The sequence below is a fragment of the Centropristis striata genome, chromosome 12, assembly GCF_030273125.1.
Source record: "Centropristis striata isolate RG_2023a ecotype Rhode Island chromosome 12, C.striata_1.0, whole genome shotgun sequence".
Lineage (NCBI taxonomy): Eukaryota > Metazoa > Chordata > Actinopteri > Perciformes > Serranidae > Centropristis > Centropristis striata.
The window spans coordinates 26,600,992-26,620,389 of NC_081528.1; the positions used below are offsets into that span (position 1 = coordinate 26,600,992).

General features: G+C 40.7%; 1 protein-coding gene across 1 annotated transcript; it reads right to left on the reverse strand.

The window, feature by feature from the left end:
• Positions 1 to 108: 108 nt before the first annotated feature.
• sh3rf2 (SH3 domain containing ring finger 2) lies at positions 109 to 17,253 on the reverse strand. Its single transcript, XM_059346856.1, has 11 exons — positions 17,033 to 17,253; positions 16,270 to 16,705; positions 12,226 to 12,522; positions 10,574 to 10,669; positions 9,144 to 9,530; positions 3,164 to 3,285; positions 2,831 to 3,001; positions 2,360 to 2,601; positions 1,954 to 2,258; positions 842 to 1,146; positions 109 to 709 (listed from the first exon to the last, which is right to left on the reverse strand). Exons 2-11 carry the CDS (start codon positions 16,702 to 16,704, stop codon positions 529 to 531), a joined length of 2,541 nt encoding a protein of 846 aa, XP_059202839.1. The 5' UTR covers position 16,705; positions 17,033 to 17,253; the 3' UTR covers positions 109 to 528.
• Between the last annotated feature and the right edge of the window lie 2,145 nt (positions 17,254 to 19,398).

Genomic DNA, 19,398 nt, shown 5'->3' on the forward strand with positions numbered 1-19,398 from the left:
TATTTTTAACATGCTAAAAAAACAGGAAGTTTTGCATTTAAGCAATGATTTCTCCATTGTAAATTAACTTATAATTTACACCTTAAGTAAGACACCAAACTGCAAACATTCTGGAAGTATAGTTTATTACCACATAAGCAGTACATATATTTTACCTCATAATTTCTCTAAATATATTTAAATATAGTTTGTTTCTTTGTGGGTTTTGACAAAGGCACTGACCAATGCGTGTAACATGGAAACAAGGAACAGTCATTAGGTGGGATTTTGTGCAAAATGTTATAATAGTACATGTGTAACAAACATGCACATAGGTTGAAGAACACATAATATATCTCTGGGGAATTTAACCACACTCTCATATGCACTCAGGACAAAAAATAAACACTTCCTTCAAAGGATTGTCAATGGCAGTATCAACCTTTGGACCTCAACACACATCTTGTTGTTCAGCAGGTCAGTCAAGTCATTTGGCAGTTTAATCACATAGAATATAGAAATATACACTACTAGAGTAGTACTACACAGTCAGCTTAGCCTCTCAAGGGCTTGAAGAACACTGCTGTGGAATAAGCCTGTCTGCCCACTGCTCTCCTGAGTAACCAGGACTCGTCCATCAGGTCGAGGTCTGTGGACGAGGACGAGCTCTCCTTGAAGCAGACTTAGCTCTGAGTCCATCTGGGCTAAATGTGTTGTTTTCACTCTGTGTCTGAAAAAAAAGAAAAAGACAAGGATACCAGAGGTTTTTGTCAAATCAATGAAATGCTTTCAAGTCTACCTTGTCTGTCTGATAATCAATGTGCTTTTTATTTTCAAGGACAAACATACAAACCCAACGTACCTGCTGGGGCTGAACTGAGCTGACACAGCTGATAGTGAAGGCTGTGACAGTATTGGTTTCTGATGGTTAGAATTTAGATCTGAGACGGCAGTTTCAAGGCCTTTCCTGAGAATAGGAGCTTTTCCTTCTTTGAGAATGATCCCTGGTCCATCTCTTCCCAGCGTGAGTGATGGGGCCCATACTTCTAATGGAGGGGGGCCAGGACGGGAGTTTGAGGGGGCATGATTTTCTGACGACCAGGAATAGGTCCGTTGTCTTGGAGGAGGGGAGTCTTCATCTGTAAAGAACCTCACTGACTTGGCTGGCTATTGGAGTAAAATATTTACAGTAAGGCACATGTAGAAACAGCGATCATAGACACAGTTCAAGAACAATTAACAGAGTGCTTAAAAGAGAATTCACCACCTTTTATGTGGATGACCAAGTAGTGTTGATGGTAAATGTAGTTGTTTGAAGCATTCATTCATTCCTCAGTGAGTGCTATATAGACATAGAAAGCTGAGTTTTCAGATTCAAAATGTGTTGTTCCTGTATCCAGAGCCTTCATTGGATGTGACGGTGACATAGTTGGAGGCAAGGAAAAACTACAAAGTGCTCTAGATGTCACTCAAAAACGTTTTTGTTCTATTTGCTTGTACTGTAAATATGAGTGCCATGGATGTTATGGATGTAGTGAGTTGACTGACTCGGATATTCAGTCATAGGGCCAAAGAAATGCAGCATAGCGAGGCCGCAGCTGCAGTAGGGAGGATATAGCAGGCATGGACCCTCCAGTAACTGAGCTGCTGCAATAAATGTCATGTAGGCAAACCCAGAAAGCTCATGTGTGTGTAACTACGTAAAAACTTTTACTCCTGTCTTGGACAGAGGTGTGACGCACGACCCCAAAGATCCCAAAGATAAACTGGACACTGGACAGAAACCCGTGTGAAATGTCTCCTGGTACATGTAGGCACTTCCGACACAGCTCCGCGAGCAGGAGAAATCAACTTTCTTGTTCAATATAGCCTGCACTAAGGAATTTATTTCTGCATTTGACTACATCGCCATCAAAGCTGATTAGACATCCAGATAAAATAAATGTTTAACTTTAGACAAATGCATGCTCATACCTTGTCTGTATTATTCTTGTGTGAGTCAGGTCTGACAAGAATTGAGTGAGGCCCATTGGGAGGATGTCTGTCATTCTGAAATGTTGCCTCATGTGAAGCAGTGAAGTCCCTGTCCTTATAAACTGCAGCAGCAGAGGGTGCTGCTGACTCAGTCATCCAGCCTCGTGGCCTTCCAGAGTTGGGCAGGATGCTGCTGATTTTCTTCCTTTGCAGGGCAGGTGAATAACCAGATGCCTGAACCTGTGCAAAGTGCTGTGAGTTGGACGGGACATTCAGATTGGACGTATGGGAGAAATGGTTTGAGCCTGAAAGAAATTAAAAAAACATTGACAGTAATTGACAATCTAGCCAAGATCTCCAATTTAATCAAGAAATTAGAAGGTAAATGTGGTTGTTTATCACTCACCTCTATGAGGGTTAAAGATGCGCCTCACAGTGTCCCAACCTTGGGAACCCCCATAGAGGGACGGTTTACCATTTGGCGCAGATGGGACCTGTCCTGTTGAGTAAATCCCTCCATCAGAGTTTACCCTATCAAGAGCAAGGACCACAGCAGGATTCTTGGCAGCTGTGGGCTTCTTTCCAGCTACTGTGTTGTACTGTGAGGACGTATTAGCTGCTTTTGTCTCCAGGAGTCTGGCAGAGGTTCTGCAGTGAGGCAAAGAGACACTTTAGCACATAAGCACCCAGTGAATATGAATTGTTATACTGCAGTTAATGCTTCTTTGAGCCAAGCACCAGCCTCAGTGTTTTATTTCTGATTCATTATTCATTGGAATGCGTGCATGACATGTCATCCTGCCCACAATAAATTACTGTCTAAATCCAAAAGTCATTCAGCTCCCACTTTCTGCAGTCAGGGATCACAGCCTCTCACCTGAGCACAGGCGTGATGTAGTTGCTGGGCAGAATGCCAACTTTGCCCGTTCTGAGCGATAACCCACGCAGCCAGCCTTCTTTGAACTTTCCGTACACTCCCACCATCTCTCCTTTCCTCAGCTCCAGCTCCTCAGGCCGCCGTGGTTTGTAGGAGTACAGGACGGCACACCTGAGGAGTCACACATGGAGTTACAAGAAAATGTTACAGCCACACTTTCTACAGTACATATTAGGCTGTATGGCAATTTCAGTTTTTCATTACAATTCATATCTTCCACCTGTGATCTGACATTAACATATCATTAATATAATGTTTAAAACAGTGACTCACACACTGATGGAGAGCTGCTGTGTGGAGGAGTTTTTGCTGTCTGCAGAGGCAGAGGACATTTGGGGGTTCACCAGAGCCATAGAGATGGTGGGTGGAGTCTCACTGTTCATCTTCTTCTCACTCTGTAAAGGGATTGATTCAAATTTAGCATCATTTTGAATGTAAATGGTGATGCATGACACATTATAAGGAACTTCTTGTGTTTAAAAATTTCAAAGTGGCTTTCCTCAAATTGCCCCATAAAAGGTCCCATATTTTATATTATCTTTTATAATTATTAAATTTATTATAAAGCAGGTTGAGGTGCTATTTATATATTGTTATGATATTAATGGAGAAAGCAAGATTGTGACCGGGAGGTTTTCAGTCAACTCCCCAGACCAGCAGGATAAATCTGGGTGGGGAAAGTGCCCCTCCATCATTACCACCACTGAAGTGCCTTTGAGCAAGGCTAGGTGTCAAGGTTTGAATTTGTGTAACTGTGTGATCAGGGTGTTCCTACAAAAGAAAAGCTTCCTCTCTGTGAAACCTGCCTGAATATATGTCACAAAAGCACTGACGAATCAGGGGATGGGGAATAATAGTAATAGACGCAAAGACAGAGCGTTTCAAAGAGAGGGTGAATACAGGTTTATTCAGACGGACAGTATGAGATAAATAATTGTTTTTGGAAAATTAAAGCATGTTTTAGTAGAAAAAAATGAACCCTGAAAATAAGCACAATGCTGCCTTTTAAAACATTCTGCAACAAACACCATCACTTACTTTAATGTACATCCATTAATTTATTGTTAGGATTGCCAAGTTTTATTCATTGTGTAATTTTTGTTTGATTGACTTTCATGTTATTGGAAAATAATCGCAGTAAAATGAAAAGAAAAGAGAAATTACAGGCAGAGGTCAGGGTCTCTGCAGATACAGACAACAACACACGCTTCTAATGGGTCATAAGATGGTTGAAAGGCATTACGTCTGTATGAATCTATACATTGTATACCTTTAACCTGTGGGGCATTCATGCATGTTTCAAAATGTCATCCTTCCAATAGTTTCAAGATATTTTGCTACTAATGCTACTAAACTGCTAAAAAATACGTAAGATGGCCTTGGCAGGCTTCTTTTGCATATTAACCTCATAGATCCGAGCCACTCTTTGCAAAGCTGAGAAACTCAGACAGGCTCAAAGTCAGCAGGCTGTGACTCAAGCCTGACACAGCCGATGACGAGAAGGGAGTGACACTGAGGTGTGTCTCACAACCGTTACCAAACATTATCATACTTAATCTTTAATTACTTAATTGCTTAACTGAAAAGGGCCTTTTAGTGAAATCTATGACCTCCGCCAAGGAAGTTTTGGCTTCAGTACGTTTGATTTGTTTGTTTTGTTTTGAGCAGGATTACAGAAAAAAAAACTACTTGCCAGATTTTATGAAACTTGGTGTAAGGGTGTAGCATGGGCCAAGGAAGAACTCATTATATTCTTTGGATCAGAATCATGTAGCTGATAAATGAATACTCTGTGATAGGACATGGCCTCAGCAGAGGTCTACTCTCTTCCAGTTATATGTTTTTTATTTTCTCCTCCAAACAATTTAATTACTTTCCCAGTGCCCATCATCTCCAAAGTGACGTCTACACAGTGTTGCTACTATTTACAGCACCACCACTCAACTATACACTTATAACCATTCATGATTCCCTGTGCGCCCGGGGTTTCCTCTGTACAGCATGTGCCTGGATCCTGCAGCTTTGCCACCATTAAGCTGCAATGCATTCACACAGTACCTCAAAGAAGCACAAAAGAAATCCTAATTAAGAGGCAGCCACTGCTATAAATACAGCACAGCGTCACTTCTCAAAGGCAGTGCAGCGAGGCAGAAGTAAAGCAAGAGAAAGTTATGATATAATGTGCTAAAGAAATGCCAGCCTTCCAACATATAGGAGAGGGGATGGGCATCACTTTCATCTGAAGTCTATATCTTGTGTGTAATTTATATGACTTTAACACTAAAAGCAACTTCTTGAAAAAACAACAACTTTCTGTCCTTCTGTCACTTTTCGTTAAGGGGAAAGGAAAGAAGCAGCAGGATGGACACAAAGCTGCAGACATCTATATGTGCAACTAATCACTATATTTTAACAGTAAAGCATCTTCTTAGACTGTTTCTGATGCTATACTACTTTCGATACTCCTTTTTCCTGCATTAAATTATTTACTTCTTTTCATTACTCTGTGTCCTTTTTCTATTCTTGGTTTTTGTTTCATCAGATGCTGCTTCAGTTATGCTGCAGTCACGCAATGGCCAGGTGCAGTGACCCAGCAGTGGCAGTGGCTATATTTACATGGAGAGAGCAATTCTACTATTGGTCATACAGTGAATAAAGTCTTACTTGGTGTAAAATCTCCTGCAGCCAGTATTGCTGCTGCCATAAATAAACCCATAAGCTGAAGATTAATATTCACCTTTTTTGTGTCCTCCTGTCAGTAAGCAACCTTTCACTGCACAAAATGTTAATAAGAATCCATAGTTTGTTATGTCTAATTTATGTATATATCTTTTAAACACACAATAGATCTGATCATGCCAATATCTTTCAGTGTGTCAGCTGATAACTTGGTTCCTTACTAATCACTTAAGGAAAAAAAAATCTTTATTCACAATTATTTTAAATATTTTGATTGATGACTTATCACTTTTATGAGCCAAGAGAAGCAGAAGTAAGGTGGAGAGAGTCAAAATAAGTTATTAAATACTGAGATTTCATGTCAGTATCAGAGATACACTTGGGACCATGATCTGATCTAATTGGAAACAAATAAACAATTTTCTCCAATGTATATTTTGCAATATATTCTCAGCAGTCTAATGGAAACTGTCTGATTTGCAAACTTTAACTACTTTGATCATGGGTTTTTTGCACAAAGGTAGGGCTGAAACTAAGGATTCATATTTACTATCGATTAATTTACTTTTTCTTCAATAATCAATTCATTGTTTCCGATTACACTCCACATGATATCCCATTCTATACTATACTGTGTTGTACCTTGTTCCTCTAGTTCAAGGAACAGAAGACAGATACATAACATTTGTTTTTCCCTTGCAGAACATGGGAGTTTCTGGTCTTCTCTGCCCTAATTGGTTAGTTTGATTGTGGTGTTGTTTGACTTTGGTGAATCCGAACTAACACTTTAAAACGCCACAGTACCCTTATCCCTTTAATATCTTTTGACACCTTTAGGAATCTGCTCAAGATCTACGTTTAGACGTGCTTTTTTGTTATTTCTATTTCTGTTGCTTAAACTCTTCTTCAGTCACTTTTTGAACATCTGTTAGCTTATTTTTGTATTGTGAAGTACTTTGTGGCATTCTGCACTTGTGAAAGGCTAAAAATAAACCTACTTTACCTACCAATCGAATAGCAAGATAATAGCTAAGACACAAACAGAAACACAAACAAACAGAAAACACATCCTCCATGGTGGAAACAAAGATATCAGGTGGTTTTGGTCTACCAGTGAAGTATGATCACTTCTGTGCTGCATTTGAAGATGTTTTTGCTTTTGGCTCATTTCCATCCTAAATTCTGCTCTTACATAACCATGCCAATATTCACACTAATACACATCTTTTCATCCACAGTTGGTGGGAAGAAGCTTTTCTCTGTGAAACAGTGGAGCCAGAGGTGAGAGCTGATGGGATGCAGCGCTAAGAATAGCTCACATGCTGGCTTGGTCAGTGGGGAGCTGAGCCTCGTCGCTGGGGACAGAGCCCCTCCACTCCTTTAAAAAAAAGGGTGCGTGGCTTGTCTGCTATTACTGGCCCACTGATGTGAGAGTGAGTGTTACCTGCTTAGTGAAGAGGAAGGAGTTTGAAGACAGGGGAGAGAGGGGTCTGTTATGTAACCAACTTCACCAGTGACTCATCATCATCAGCATGAGAGAGATAAGCAGACACACTGAGGGACTCTCCAAGCCTCCCACTCTCTACATCTATCTCTCATTTTTCCTCCTCCTTCTTCCTACTTCTCATGTTTTGCCTTTTTGCAGTTTGTTTTCTGTTTTGCTTCCCGGCTCTATGCCATCTTTTTTCCCCTGTATTTCCTCTCACCTTTTCCTTTTCCTGTCTTATCACTCCAATTTCCTGCTTTTTATCCTGTTCTCAAGTCTCCTCCACCTCCCTTCCTCTTTCAAGCTTTTCTCCGACCTGCATGAGGTTTCACATTTTTATGCTCTGACATGTATAATTGCAGGGTAGAGCTGTGAAATTTAAACTGAATCAAAGGAAGTCATTATCTCAGGGGGCAGGGCACTTGGCAGCAGGTTACATTATTAAGCCTTGCAGAGGCTTTTATGCTGGCACTGCACTCAGACACTGGCTGGCTATGACTTTATGCAGTATTCCCAGGATCTTATTACATTGTTTCTAATGTGACAGAAAGAGAGTGTGTCTGGCTGCATACATAACACTGCTGATATGGAATTAACTTATAAGCATTTTCACAATGTTCTTTTACTGTGTTTTTATCATGTCGCCTCTGAAGTTCATCTTAATATATCTAAATAAATAAATACAATTCCAACAGGACTATCTCATGGTTCATCCTCATCCATCCATTATCCCGCCATGTGATACTGCCTGTATAAAATATGCAGCAGGTATCTTGTTGGTCACATGAAAAGAGTGGTATAGCAATTCATCCTGATAACTTGAGAATGAAATGCTCCTAAATTGTAATCAGATGTTTAATTTAGGGCTGCAACTAACTTAATAAGTCGAATATTGGTTGGATTAGCAGAGTTAGCACTCATAGGATTTTGTGGACTAATAGGTTACTTGATTAAATTGACAGATTCTCCACAGAGAATTGTGCAAAACCACCACTTCAGATTATCAGGGAAGATTTGCTCATACGTTCCTTAAAAGTAAGCCATTCAGCATAAAGAAAACATAAAAAATGACTAATTGACTAAAACCAAAATGACTGATTAGTTGATTAATTAACTAAAACGGGGCATCCCTAATGTTGATTAATTATTTTTGCCTTCTTCATGAGTCTTGTTTTATCAGTTCAAAACCCCAAAATATTCAGTTAAATTTGATATGATGGATAATCTCCATGTTTTAGAGGCTGAATAAAACATTTTCTGCTATGTTGCATGATGACATTATTTTAACTATGAATTAATTAATAGTAATTCTTTTCCTGTTGATCAACTCATCAATTCACTAGCTCAGTTTTAATAAAATGATCAGCATTAAGTGTCAGTTTCAAAGCCTCAGAGACTTTGTCAAACACACTCTTATTGTGAGTAATTTAGACAACATGAGAGCAGAAAAGGTGATTCAGTCTTTCAGTGGCATTGTGCTTCCTGGTAGTTAATGGAAGCACTTGAATTGGGCCTCAATGTTTTACACTTTAACACTCATAATTATTTCAAATGTTGAAGTCAAAGCAGCTTTAAGACAATGCAATAATACAATAAGACAATAACAGAACTTCCCTCGAGTACGACATCTCCCTGAGCTGAAGAAAGACAAAGGACTCACGTCTTAGTCATCTAGGAGGAGAAAACCTGGCTTATGTCCCAGGACTCTTGATTAAAGACCTTTTAAAGTTTCGGTCCACTCACCTCCAGTCCTCACCCCTTTCATATCTAGCCCTTTTCCACATCTGTGCTGTCTTAATGAGAGTCACTTAATCATGCATCCGCCAACATATGGGCAACGCCTCTCTCTCATTCATTCCTTAAGCTTAGTGTCATGGTTCCCTCCCTGCATCCCTGAGGACAACTTGATCCCTCAGTGACTCAAATAAAAACAGACATTATATCACAGAAAAATCATACCTTTTGCCAACCACATGTTTTCTGTTAAAACAAATCACGCCAAACAAAACAAAGACTAACACAGTTTAGCTCAAAGATTATGAGAAAGAGACAGAAAGTTAATCACATCACTGTAACGTGTTGACTCACCTGTAACAGGTGCCTGTGTGTGGTGTCAGAGTGGCGTCTTACTCGCTGAGAGTTCACTCTCGAGGAATGAGAGTGGCCCCGGGCACCAAGAGACACAGAGAGGTGGTGAGGCTGACCCTGGCGGCTAAAGTTGTTGGAGGTGCTGATGTTGGTTGTTTCTCCTTTTGTAGACGGATAAAAGTTGATGCTGCTGGGTGCTGGCTCTTTCCGCTGGTTGGAGACGGGAAAAGCATTGATGGTCGTTGCTGGGACTCCGTAATGGGTGGTCCTACCGGATACGTCAGTGGCCTTGTCTTTTCCCCCACTCCCAGTCCGGTGGTGAAATTCTGCTGAGTCACTCCCCCTCCGAGTCTTTCCCTCTAGCAGTTTGGCAGCCACTGAGTTTGGCTGAAAGAGATGAACACATAAAGAGAAATCAGGATAAATCCCAACACAGAGAATCGTCACTCAAGAGAATTCTCTCCAACTCGCTCCTACCTGCTACTAACGCCTGTCACCCTCTGCTCCTGCTGATCAGCGAAACGGCTGTCTAAATACACCCACTTATCACTTCTCCACTCACCCCTACAACTTGTTGGACAGCCAGGCAGGCAGGCAGGAGAATAAGTACTAGCCAATAAGCCGGGACGGGTTGACTGGTGCTGAGCTAGGCGCTGCACAGACAGCCAGACAGACAGACAGGCATGCCAGGGTTAATGCTTTCACTCCCCACAGTGATGTGCTGTTATGCCACCCAAGCAGAGAAAGCATTACTGTGTCTTCACGCCTGGCTGCACGACACGAGGAGAGGCAGGCTCAGAGAGGAGAAAAGAGGAGGATGAAAGAATAAGAGGTAGAAAAAAGATGAAGAGCATCGCTGAGGCGGGGCTTTGGGAGAAGACATGGGCGGACAGGAGATGAAATGAGACTTAAATTGAGGGAAACTAAATATTAGGAAAAACAGATGACAAGTGAGGGAAGTAAACAAGAACTGACTGAGGTACCACATTAACCCCACAGCAGGGACAAATACAGTTTTCCCCGGCACAGATGAAGTTAATTCCTGGAGGCAGAAAGTACAGAGGAAAACAAATGACAGTCAGGTAGCTAAGCAAGCGCTGCCAACCTGAGTAAGCCACATAGTCACACGCTAATGAGCAGCTGCAGACACAGCATGGCTTCACAGATTAGCTCTCTGCCTCAGCACTTTGCAGCACAGGACTGACATTTACGGATGAATCAAAGATGTGAATGAAAATCAAGGTAGCGCCCTGCAAGTGACCTGGAATTAATGACATCCAGCGACGACATCTATGGTTCAATTCATTACAAGAGCTGCACCATCAAACCACAGTGCCAAACGGCAGGTGTCATCCTTGATCACGCTGAAAAGGTCATGACCCACATTCAAACAACGAAAGAAGAAAGAGAGTGTACTGAGAAGAACTCACCTCTGTAAACTGCAAAGGGCAAATTCCAACTTTCTCCCCGAGCTTGGCTTCAATCCAGTGTTCATCCACCCGTCTGATGACAGTAAGGATGTCTCCCTGTAAACCAGAAAAAAAGTAGCAGACAACTGAACTTAGAAGAAGTGGCGAAAAGGTGAGAGGAAGAGAAAGCACTGGAAAAAAAAACAGGATGCCAGGTGCTTATAACAGAGTGTGCTCGCCCTGGAGACTGAGCACTCAGCTCAGAAACTCTCGGAGCTCTACATCTCTCCTGCAGCATGTGACATCAACTGCCTTTGTGTCTGCAGGCCCAGTCCTTTCTGTGGCCAGCCTCACTCTGAAAACCATTTGACCATCTGCATTAAAACTGAATAAAAAAAGCAGAGCCCAAGTGTGCTTTAATGGAGAGCGCACAAGTGCTGAGGCCCTTATATAACCGCCTCAGAAATCCTCCAGGGCTGGTAACAACCACTGCAGCAGAAGTCTGAGCCTCCAGTTCCACACGTCTCTCAAAGCAGCGAAAAGAACAAAAAGCAATGATATTCACCAGGGAAATCAGGTCAATTTTAGAATTCATGAAGCTGTAAAAAGTAGAGCCTGACTGATTTATCAATATTGCCCTATCACAGTCATATCTGATAGTATCGGTCGGTTTTCGTTTTCAGTACCAGTCAAGTTTGAACACACCTTCTCACTCAACGGTTTTTCTTTATTTTTATAAAATGTTTTACATTGTAAGTTAATATTAAAGACATCAAAACTATGATGGAACACATGTGGTCTTATGTAGTAACCGGAAAAATGTTAAATAAACCAGAATATGTTTCATATTTTACATTCTTCAAAGTAACCGACTTTTGCCATATAACATATTCTGGTTTGGTTAACAGTTTTCATAACTACATAATTCTATGTCTGTTCTTTCATAATTTTGATATTGAAAATAGTTAAGAAAAACCATTGAATGAGAAGGTGTGTCCAAACTTTACTTAACTGGTACTGTATATGTTTCCCAATTTTACAGAATACATAATGCAGAAAACAATGATTAAGGTGACTTAGAAATGGTGTTATATAGTTATTTCATTAATTCTTTATTTAATTTTTTTGTCGAAAACGGCAAAACTTTGCCGGTCCCAGTTTCGCACATTAGATTCCTTACTCTTCCATTACAGTAAATTGATTGAACATATATTCTTTGGTTTTTGACTGTTTGTCAGAGGAAAACATGACTAAACATTAACAATTGCTCATACATCAAATCATAAATCAAGAAAAATAATCAGTAGAATAAAAAAAATATATGACTCAATACATGACTGAAATTATCTATGCAATGACATTTAAGCAGTGGGGTTTCCCCCAGCTAATTGATTTTCAGAGGTGGTTACCAGAAAACTGATGCATCTCATCTCAGGGTCAGTTTAGTCAGTAGATGATGTCTGAACCAAAAAAACACTATCACATACTGTATATACACAGGAGAACTAGCACATTTGCTCTTGTCTCCTGAGGGTTATTGCTTCATTATTACCTGGAGGTAAAAATTTTCATTGTGCTTTAATAAAAAGTATTTCAAAAGATCACATATAAAAGACTGAATGTTATGAGAGTATGTTCCCTGCTGTGTTAAGTCAGTAGTTTGAGAGTCAGACCTTGAGGAAGCTGAGATAATATTTACTGTCTTCCAGATTCCTCTCTTCAGGGTTGAAGTCGAGCAGCGCCCTGCAGAGTGCCGGAGGTTGGGACTGCTGGAGGGGCTGCAGCTGGGGCATCTGGCTGACGGCCTGCAGAGCGCTGCCGGTGACAGAGCCACCGCTACCGTCACCAGCGTTTCCGTGGTGCCAGTTCTCATCCACTTTGTGTTTCGGGGTGATACTGTTAGCAGGCATGAGGACCAGCTCTCCAGATGAATCGCCACGTTGGTTACGCATCAAAGCTCTGAGACCAAGCTGAAAAACAGACAGAAAAAAAATCACAAATCAACAACTGTATGTTCAAATCAAGTGGTGAATTTATTTAATATGATATACATTTCTGAAGGAGGCGAAATAAACATATTTAATGATTTGGGGATGTAAAGGCCCTCTATTAAAGATAAAAACATATTTAACATATTTATTTAATTCTTCACAATACCACTGCATTGTCATGACAGTTTTTATTTTGTCCGTGACTGTGACAAACAGCGACCCGGGACTTTCCAGGATCATTATTTTAAAAAGATCACAGGCTGATATATCTGCTAAATGTAAGAGGTTCTGAGTCAGTGTGTCTCATACAGCTCAACACACTCTGGTTTTAGTTTTCAGGACATGTTTTAACAAGAAAGTAGGACAAACCTCTATCTTCTTATCAGATCTTGTGCTGAGCAGACACAGATGTGTGAGTTCTTCACTAGATATGCAGATGTCTTTAATGTGACACATTCTTTTTGTCTTTTTAAGATGATATCAAGTTTTGACTCAAGCTTTACTGGATGGAAAAACAGCATAGGAACGCCCGAAGACACTAAATTATTATCTGCAAATTTATTATATATCATATATATTTAATATAGATTTTCAGAACATTAACTTAACATTGTTTACTGACAATGCAGAGAATCCCAAATAACAGCTTTCTGTATAATTTATTTCAATCATTTCAGGACATTTTTGAGGAATTTAAATAAATCTGCAAATAATACAGATTCTTATAAACCTCCCACATCAAATTATTTTTTCTTCTTATTGCAGCCCGAGCTTACTTTTTTTATCAGGTTCCTCCTCGTAAAGCAGGGGTAGGCAGAATTTGAAAACACAGGACTCCTGCATGAATGTCTAAGGAGAACTGGATACAGCATTAGAGGCAAGTCCAGTGTATTCTATGAAAGTTGCTCAGTGGCGCATGAAGCCAAAAAATGTTTAACTCCTGTAGATGAAATTGCAAGGATCTTCTGTGGCCGAGCTAAACTTTAGCTTAGCCCTCCGCTAACTTGAACAGCGATAAAACAAATGGATCTTGCCCCTCTTGACTTTCCAACCGTTATCAGATGCAATTCTGATGTGGATTGTGATGCTTAAAAATGTATCCACTGATTAACAGAAGTGTCTTTCACAACGTAAATGTATGGGGGGGGAAAAAGTATTTTTGTGTCATGGACCTGGAAGGACTGGCCACAACGTCAAACTGGCTTCAAAGCCTCATCCTGCAGCTCTCCACTCTCAGTCTGACAGAATGAAGGACCTGTGTTTGGCCACAGTCTGCTGTCACAGACTACATTTTCTAAAGCCTGAAAACATAAAAAAAGAGGAGGTATAGAATCTAGTTTTCTTTCAGACCACTTGAATTACACTATGCTGAAATGTTGCTTGACAGCTGTGGTACCTGGCTTTAGGATGATTGTGGAGGAAATTACAGTACATTACATCGTTTTGCACCAGAGGTTTCTGTATGTGTTTGAACAGCAGACAGAATGATCTCAAACTCACCCTCATGAACTTGGCTGTGCTTTTTGAACTCTGGCTGAACTCGAGCTACAAATTACAAGAAAACTGTTAAACGCTCTAAGCAGTTTGTGCACCGGCAGGTTTCTGTGTTTCTCATCACCTCAGAGAATAAAACAGCAGCACCAAATGAAAAACTGCACAAGGATGTACTGACTGAAGTCAGTTATTATTCTCACATCTCTGTTGGGTTAAAATCCGGTGACGGTGCAAGATGTGTTGCACAGAGCTGCTTTATGCCGGTAAATTATTTTTAAACATGCACCAAATAGTCTTAATTTATTATTAGCCATGCAGACATTTCACTATTGTTTTTCTGACAAAATATAGACTTGTAAAACAATAATACTTATAAGCATAAGGCACGGTAAGATTCAGTTTAAGTTATCAAATCAGAAAAAGTTCAAATCTATGAGCCTGTGAGCATTGAGCAAAAATTCAGTGGACCCTGCATGTGATAGTTTGGTTTCCTTTGGTCAAACTTTAATCTTTAATGCTATGTAACACACTTGTTTCTCCCATTCCAATCAATATGTTTGGAAAATTCCTACTGTATGGTCTTCTTTCAGATAATTCCCTGTGCAACAGGTGTTTGGAGTTATACCAGAGTTTTCCTCACTTGGGTTGTGTCTGAGGACAAGAAAAAGATGCAGGAGTCTTTTGGTTTCCAATGTTCTCTATGGTGTGAGAAGGAAATGATCTACTTTCTTACATGCAGATGTAGAGAAATGACAGATACCATTCATACAGGTTTGAGGGGACCTAGTACCTTTAGGCCCGGAGGAACAGTGACTCACTCGCTTATGCGCAACGTAATCTCATCCAGTGAAAAATCCCATTTAAATTGGGTGAACACACAGTGGTGAGAAAGTAATTCAGTAGTTCAGAGATGAGACACAAGGTCAGATTCCACAAAGTGCAAAGGAATAGCTCATAGGTTTGGGCGAGAAGACATTAAATACCATGAGGACATAAACATTTCTCATCCAGAGATTTCACCATGTCTATACTGAGCTAGCTCTACCTTTAACATGTGTGGGCGTATTAGGACATGATGAGCAATGTTCCAAATCAATATGCAGGATTCCTTTAAGGCAGTGTTGCATTTTTGCATCAATGTGATAAAAAAGGTGGATTTGTCAGTTTTTTAAAGGGAGAGTATGGATTTTTTTTAAGTGCAGTTGTATGAGGTCCTTATACATAGTCATTGTTTTACCTACAGGAGATGATTGCATGACTGACACACACCCAGTTAAAAGGCAGGAGTACCGGCATGGAAGTAAAGCAAAGTCCTGCTGTGGACAGGGGCAGCAGCAAAACGCATTTTAGCCACCTAAAACAATTCTATATCACTTAAAGTGTTTCTAGGATATTTTCACCATCTTCACATTGCCGTAAAACAGCCCTTTCTGACAGGTAATCGTGTTAACTGTTAACTGACCTTTCCTCTCATTGAAAAGCTCTCTTCCAAGCCACCAGACTCCTTTGACAAAAATGCTCATTTCAACTCACAGAACACAAGAACTACTGGTCTACCGTTGCCTCAAGCAAGTTAGTTTGTTTGTGTTATTTTGTGACTTTGTTGTAAGTTTCGATTTACCAAAGTCGCCCAGTAACACAAAAACTAACTAACTGATGGAGGCAGCAGTAGACCAGTAGTTCCTGTGTTCTGTGAGGTAAAATTACTGTTTTTGTCAAAGGAGTCTGGTGACTTTGAAGAGAGTACAGATGGAAAGAACGCCTTCAATTCTTTGTTGGAAAGGGCTGTCTGACAGCAAGGTAGAGCAGTGAAAATATTCTAAATATAGCATACACTTACACTGATTTAGATTTGTTTTAGGAGGGCCTTTTTTAGGTGGCTAAAAAAACATCTGCTGCAGCTCTGGTCCTCAGCAATGCATTGCTTAGTTTCTTCCCTGTTTTTTCATCTCTGTTTGTTTCATCCATCGGTTGAAAATCTGTCTTTTTTATATTTTGTTTTTTTTCAATACAATCAAATTTATGATTAATGGGCATTGTATAATTTTGAACATGTAGTATCAAAGAAAACAATCTTAGCAGCAATACATTGTGTTTTATGTATGTATGTATGGCCTTTTTTTTTAATAGTGAAACAATTAGGACAAAGAGAATTAGACATTAGACACAAAGTTGTTGTAGGTTATATTTCTCATAGATATGCAGAGGATTAGGCCAGGGTCGTGCACTGACCTCATTGTGCCCTTGCTTCTCTCTGTGTTGACTCTCTGGCTGCTGCTGACCCTCCCTGGCTGTCAAGCCGCCCCTGTCCAAGGGCACTGTGTAGCGGGCAGTCTGTCTGTCCCTGCTTGGCCCCTGTGAACCCTGGAGCCCCTCCAGCAGCCGCACTAGCAGGAGATTTTGTGGAAGCTCCTCCACAGTCCTGAACGGGACGGGAGTACGACACTCGGGGCAGTGCAGCATCTGGGAGTGGGCTGCACCTTGCCTCTGCAGGCAGGACATACAGAAAGTGTGCTGGCAGGGCAGGACCTTGGCTGACGCATCCAGAGGCTCAAAACACAGAGGACATTCCAGTAAGTCACTAAGAGCCAGCTCCTCCATTTTAAAAGAGCCGCCTCTCTTTAAAACAAGGGCTCCAGCTCCATCTGACACACTGTAATCCACCATGCTGAGAAAGAAAAGAAAGAGGAGCTTCTTGAATGGCAGAAGTTTATATCACACAATGAATCAGTTACAACATTGCTGAGCAAAGTCCTCCACTATTCGGCCAATAATTCTCGAAGTAGTACCATAGTACCATAACTTCATATAGTTTGATAAGGTGGAGTAACTCGGATAAGACGCTTTGTAGTAAACGCCGCTTGCTTACAGGTGTTAGCTCACCTGGCTGCACAGGTAACACAGCAACAGGAAATATCCGCCGAAGAGGAAATATCAATTTAGCCGCCTCAACAACACAGAGTACAGAAAATAAGATGATAAATGAAGTACTTACGTGTCTCTGCTGGCTGCCACGGTGATATATTCCCCACTCTCCGGTTAGTAAATGCGTAACTTTTTCTCCGCTGTCGCCATGACGCAGTGCGCCGACTGAGGACGGGACGGTGCGACGCAGGACAGCAGGCGCGTGAGCTTCGCCGAGCAACTCTTGCCAACGTTTATGACGACACGAAACCCACCTGTGAAAACTAGACTTAAAGCAAACTGGCAACAACGAGCTCTCAACCACAACAACCAGGCTAATTCATCAGGAACTGGATCAGATTTCAGTGTCATGTCCGACTCAGTTTAACCCTTAACAGCTGATCACCTCTTAAATTTACAACGTCATTAACTTTAATGACAGCAAATATTGACAATGTAATTAAAAAAACACACACACGTGAAATAATTATAAAAATGCTATATATGTTAAGACAGCTTTTTGGGAATTGCTAATCTGTGTTTTTAAATAAGGATTAATTAAAAACGATTTTACAGGCTATTTTACGTTAAATAAAAACTTAAATTAATACATTCTGCTCCCCAATATAGTCTCATAATGGTTTAGGGATATTTACAAATTCCTCTTTCAATAACAGTTCTCTGAGTACCCACACTTTTATTGATTTAAATGTAGAAAAAGGGGAAATAGAAGCAGAGCTGTGTTTACAGCACTGTCATGTGACATGGTCTCCCTCTGCTGGTGCATTCACTGACCAGCTCTGCAGCTTCACTTGCAAGTTTCAGCATCATCAGTCCCACTGCTGAGCAAAAGAAAATTAAATAAGCCTGAACTTCTAAACTCTTCTAAACAGTGGCGGTTCTAGACCAATTTTACTGTGGGGCCCAAGGAGGGGCCAGTGTTTAATCAGAGGGGCACATTGAAAATCGTCAAAAATGATATTTAAGCATTCAAAACCTTCATTTTAACTAAAAGTCTCATATTTGGAAGAACTACATTGATTGAGGCAATGAGACTTTTGTACGACAATGACATTTGTCATTTTTGTGCACAATTACTTATTTTTTAAATTTTGAAAGTGCAGTACAGTGAGAATGATCTTCATATTTAGCTTTTATTGCACAATTAAACTATTATACAATGTACACATTATGGTTTCCTTTTGTGTACAATGAGATATTGTTTGAACAAAAAGTAGGTAAGAATTGTTCCGTCGTTAATCGTTATAAATTGATCATTTTATTATTAATTTGACACAGGGGCCTAAGCAGGGGCCAAGGGCTTCTTCACAGGGGCAGTGGCTCCTGTAGGCCCCTGTGAAGAACCGCCACTGCTTCTAAACTCTTCTAAACAGCCATCATATAAGCTTTTATTGGATTATGCAAAGCAGTCACAGTTATTGCTGGTGATGATGATGATGATGATGCACTCAAGTCCTGATTATCTATTTGTTCTATTATTGTTTGGATTTCATTTGCACAATCCAAACCCCAGATTCCCTTTCTGGCATCCCAAGACTAAATAATTAATCCATATTGGCTATGTACAGAAAGTTCAGGACATCTGTTTGAATTTTTTAAACAAGCATGAATCTTTCATCTCTTTCTTCACGTCAGCAGAACTCGGGGAATTCTAAAAATGTGCATACGGCTTTTACAGGGGGGGGGCGGGGGGGTGAGAGAAAAAGAGAGATTAGCCATGACTTATTTACATGTTCATATCAATGTGGATACAGGCCCTTCCTCTCAAGCCTTGCAGAATTGAATGGCCCTGGCACAGAAAAGGGAAGCCTAAACAGGACTTGATTTTAGTTTATGTCTGGGTAATGTTTTCTCTGGATTGGAAGTTAAAGTGCTCCCATCTGTGAGTGATGGATCTTCTGTCATGCAGTCAAAGATACAGAGGAGGGAGTGCGCAGAGGAAGTCAGTGCATTATGAGCTTCTTACAGCCAGACGGTCAGTCTGGGCTCCACTGAGGAGCCTGGGATGTTGTGGGACGAGGGCCCGTTTCATGGTTCTGATACATAGTCCGTCTGATGGAGAGGGAAAGGCCTCCCCAGGGATGGCTCTGAGCTCGGTGTGCTGTCTCTCAGAATATCATGGCTTGTCACAAGTTGCTGTATGAGGAGGAGTGCCTTCTTCTCCAGCTTTCATGTTTTATTTAAAATGCTGTCTTACTCAGAGGGTGCTGCTAACTCATTGAATGTGATCTGTCTCAGCATTGCTATTCCCTCTCTCTTTTTGGGTCTCTTTCTCCCCCTCTGTTTGCGGCTGTGTTTGATCATTTGACTGTGTTATATGTGCAGATGTGCTTCAAAGTGCACAAGGATGTGTTTCAGCAGTTTAATTTGAACAAGGTGTCAGTCAAAATGCATAATCCTTGTGCAGCAGTTTGGTGAGGATTAACCACAAATCGA

Excerpts from the sequence above, each read along its gene's own strand:
- sh3rf2 (XM_059346856.1), bottom strand. The coding sequence starts at position 16,704 with ATGGTGGATTACAGTGTGTCAGATGGAGCTGGAGCCCTTGTTTTAAAG. Across the intron at positions 12,523-16,269 it reads AGAAGCAAGGGCACAATGAG|CTTGGTCTCAGAGCTTTGAT; the intron begins GTCAGTGCACGA and ends TCTGTTTTTCAG. Across the intron at positions 2,259-2,359 it reads CATCTTTAACCCTCATAGAG|GCTCAAACCATTTCTCCCAT; the intron begins GTGAGTGATAAA and ends AATTTCTTTCAG.